General features: G+C 43.0%; 1 protein-coding gene across 1 annotated transcript; it reads left to right on the plus strand.

The window, feature by feature from the left end:
* Window positions 1–675: 675 nt before the first annotated feature.
* LOC115077390 (olfactory receptor 5V1-like) lies at window positions 676–1,635 on the plus strand. The gene has a single exon (XM_029579679.1). It carries the CDS (start codon window positions 676–678, stop codon window positions 1,633–1,635), a length of 960 nt encoding a protein of 319 aa, XP_029435539.1.
* The last annotated feature ends 2,416 nt before the right edge of the window (window positions 1,636–4,051 follow it).

Here is a 4,051-nt window from a genome sequence, read left to right on the forward strand (position 1 = left end):
TAACTATAATCAAGACATTTTCTATCACACTATAGAGACCAATGATTATGATCTTTGTGCTGGTTTAATAGCTACACTGGGCCTATATCTTATATCATTAATTGTGTTGAAATCTGCTTCCATAAATTACAGTTCAGATATCGGTAGATCTTTTGCATTCTTCTTCTTTTAATTTCTACCACTTGTGGTTCATTGGTGAGGTTTAGATTACAGAACTTTGTTCATGTCTGTATGTGTGCCTATGACTTCTGGACCTATATAAATATAGCTGTCTACCTATCATAGAGCATAATGGTGTGATATGCTGTTGTATGACTATGTGTGTGCCCCTACAATTGTATTAAGAAATGGCTGTGTTAACCATGTCAGTGTGCTGCACCGGGGAGGGAGGGGATCAACATCTTTCTCCCCATCAGATATTCTTCGGCTGTTCCTCAGCTTGAACTATACAGAGTTTGCAATTTTCGCAGACTGTGGCTCCCTGTGCAGTTCAAACCATGAAATAGTTGCAGCACGGCCTGGTGGGAAGAATGCTATCAGCATTTCCTCGTGCAGTTTAGAAAGAACATCACTTGTGACTCCGTTCCGGTTCCTTTTAATACAACTTTCTTACTCTCACGGAGTTTCTTCTTGATTTTCTTGCATTCTCTCTTTTCTTTCTTCTCTTAGCACACCATGGAGCATGAAAAAAGGGCCACGGGAAATCACACCAATGTGACAGAATTCCTGATTCTGGGGTTCTCGGAGTTCCCAGAGCTGCAGCTCCATCTCTTCGCTCTCTTCTCACTCCTCTACCTGATGGCCGTGCTGGGGAACCTCCTCGTTATCTGCATAGTATGCGCCGATCCACACCTGCACACCCCCATGTATTTCTTCTTGGCCAACTTATCTATTCTAGACATCTCTTCCCTGACAGTCACTGTTCCAAAATTACTGGCAATCCTTCTGACACATGGTAATACCATATCATTCGGTGAATGTATTCTACAGATGTATTCATTTTTAGCCTTTGTTGAAGTAGAATTTCTGATACTAACCGCCATGGCTTATGATCGTTATGTTGCGATATGCAACCCCCTGCGTTACGCCATCGTCATGAATAAAAGAGTCTGTGCTTTTCTGGCAGCCGTCTCATGGGTAACAGGTTTCCTAGAAATAATCCCACACACAGTTGTTACATCCCGGTTTTCTTTCTGTGACTCCAATGTCATCAGTCACTTCTTCTGTGACTTCACGGCAGTTCTAAAGCTTTCCTGCTCAGACACATCTGTCATTCAACCTATGACATTTGTAGCATCGGTGTTTTCAGGCTTCACCCCTTTTCTCCTCACCCTGACATCCTACGTGTTTATCATCTCCACCATTCTGAAAATCCGTTCTGCAGAGGGGAAGAGCAAGGCTTTCTCTACCTGCTCCTCCCACCTGACAGTCATCATTCTCTTATATGGGACTATGATAGGAGTGTATATGCAACTTGGGACAGAAAACACTGTGAAATCAAGCAAGCTGCCTACCGCAATATACATAGTATCTCTCCCATTGTTAAACCCTCTTATTTATAGTTTGAGAAGCAAAGAGTTAAATGTGGCCCTGAAAAAAGCCATAAGCAGGAAGTCAACATTTTTAGTCAGTTAACTCTTGTGGAAGTCCATCTCAAATAAACAATTTTATGAAGGCTTTGGCTGATTTTCCAGTTACACTTGAGAATATAGGGAAAGACTGAAACAAGCCAGGTGCATTACTTCTGGCTACCATTGATCTGAATATATTTATGCATCTTTTGGTTGGGTATTGCTATATATATTTATTTATGTATTTATTTAACACAATTTATAAATCACTTTTCAGATTTAAAAAGGGAAAAAAAACCCATATCTCGCAAACATTAAAAAAAGAAAAATCCCACAAGCATCCTTGAAGTAAGACCAAATATGATTGGATCCAAAATGGGGAATGGGGAAGCAGACAGAAAAATGCACCCTTTCTTCCCTATGAAGGAGAGTGTGAAAGAAAAATCTACAGGCATCCTGCAAGGCACATGGAGAAGCCATTGATATGGACAGGGCTAGAACCAAAGAACTCCTCAACCGGGATGCCATTGTCCAAGTTGAGGGGAATGACCATTAGCTAGAGTAGTTCAGCAGTGTTATTTTTATTTTATTTATTTTTAATTTTTATATACCGGAATTCCTGTATGCAATACAAATCAATCCGGTTTACATGTAATAAAAAGGTTGCCCTGGTCTGGGAGGTTAGACCGGGGTTTTTTACATAGAACATTGAACAATAACAATCAACCAATGAACATTAACATTAACATTATTACAAGGAACAATGAGAGACAGACAATGAGGGACAGACAATGAGGGACAGACAACATAACAACAATGTTATGTTGTCTGTCCTGCCAGGTCTGTAGCTATTGAGGAGGCTCCACTATTTCCTGTTGATTTGTGTAAAGTATGGAAGACTGGATTCTTGAGCGAGGTGACACCGGCTGGCTCCTTCATTCAGTTTTTGGCAGAATCTATTAAGCTGGCCTCACATGCACTCAAGAAGTAGAGTGAATGCATTTGACAAATGATTTTTTTCTAAAGCCACACTTAAAAGCCCAGAAAACCAACAGCCCTAAGGAGAAGAACATGAGCTTCAGCTAGAGTAGCTCAAGGACCTGAAGGAGATGTCTCGAGTTGATAGGTCATAAAGCAGAACCATGTTCTATCAGGAATAATATTCTTGATGAAAGTACAGAATTATATCAAATAATGCAAAACAATTGACATAAGAGATGCTTAATAACTGGTCCTGAGCGTAAAAGAGTATGCATGCATTTGAAAATGTGAATGCAGAAGAGCTGTTTACTTCCCCAACATGAGCAAGCCTCAGGGATATTTCCTTTTTTTTACCTGGCTAAAAGAACATGTGCTTTGGAAGCCTGGACTTACTTTTAACCACTCTGAGGACAATTTTCAGCTAGGCCAAACTGCCTGGGCAAATACCACTTTACCGAAGTAAATGCCTTTCGAAATTGCCCTCTAAGTATCCTGGATTGTGGAAGAAGGAGCTACATCCACAGCCTGCTTCTGTTTCTCAACCAGGACTTAGGAGGCAATTTACCCCGTGTAAACGTGAAAGTAAGAGAAACAGCACCAACAATCTGCAATTCTCTAGTGACGCCAAGGGACTCCAGACAATATGAGAGTCTTCTGCATTCATCTATAAATAGCTAAAAGTACAAGACGTGGAGGAAGAATGATATGTAACTTCTATTGCTGACCTGTTTATGAACTTGAGTATGCTGCACTGTGTCACACTGACGAGGAAAGTAATTAATGAAATGGACAGGTGTCATTAGTTCGGGGGCAGGTGGGCTGGTTGGGACTTATTGGTGTAACCCTTTTTTCATGGATTTTTTTTTTTTTTGTATTCCAAGGGCACACAAAAGAATTTCTATCAGAGTTATCTTCTACTGCTATCTCCCCAATTTTCCTTTATTCCAAGGAATGGGTTCTTTCTATGGGGGGAAGGCTTAGGGGCAGATTTTTAATATTACGCTCAGAGGGTACATTTGTGCGCGCTAGCTGGCTTCCTACATGCAAGTCCCCGACAGGCCGCTGTGTCGGGGCACTCGGTCACACCCCCGGACCACCCCCGGACTGCCGCCATGCCCCGGACATGCCCCGGACTGCCCCTTTTTTGAAGCCCCAGGACATATGCGTGTCCCGGGGCTTGCGCACGCTGCCAAGCCTATGAAAAATAAGCTCAGCACGCGCAGGGGTAGGTTTTCGGGGGTTACGTGCATATCTTATGAGCGTAACCCTTTGAAAATCTACCCCTTAGCCTTTTAAGCCCAGGAAGTGAACTGGAATCCTCCCTGAGGTGAGTTACTGTCCTCTCTAAGGGGCGGATTTTAAGAGCCCTGCTCGCGTAAATCCGGGCGGATTTACGCGAGTAGGGCCCTGCGCGCCGGTAAGCCTATTTTACATAGGCCTACCGGCGCGCGCAGACCCCGGGACTCGCGTACGTCCCGGGGTTTTCGGAGGGGGGCGTG

The sequence above is a fragment of the Rhinatrema bivittatum genome, chromosome 16 (assembly GCF_901001135.1).
Source record: "Rhinatrema bivittatum chromosome 16, aRhiBiv1.1, whole genome shotgun sequence".
Classification (NCBI taxonomy): domain Eukaryota; kingdom Metazoa; phylum Chordata; class Amphibia; order Gymnophiona; family Rhinatrematidae; genus Rhinatrema; species Rhinatrema bivittatum.

Coding starts and splice junctions, on each gene's coding strand:
- LOC115077390 (XM_029579679.1), top strand. CDS start 676: ATGGAGCATGAAAAAAGGGCCACGGGAAATCACACCAATGTGACAGAA.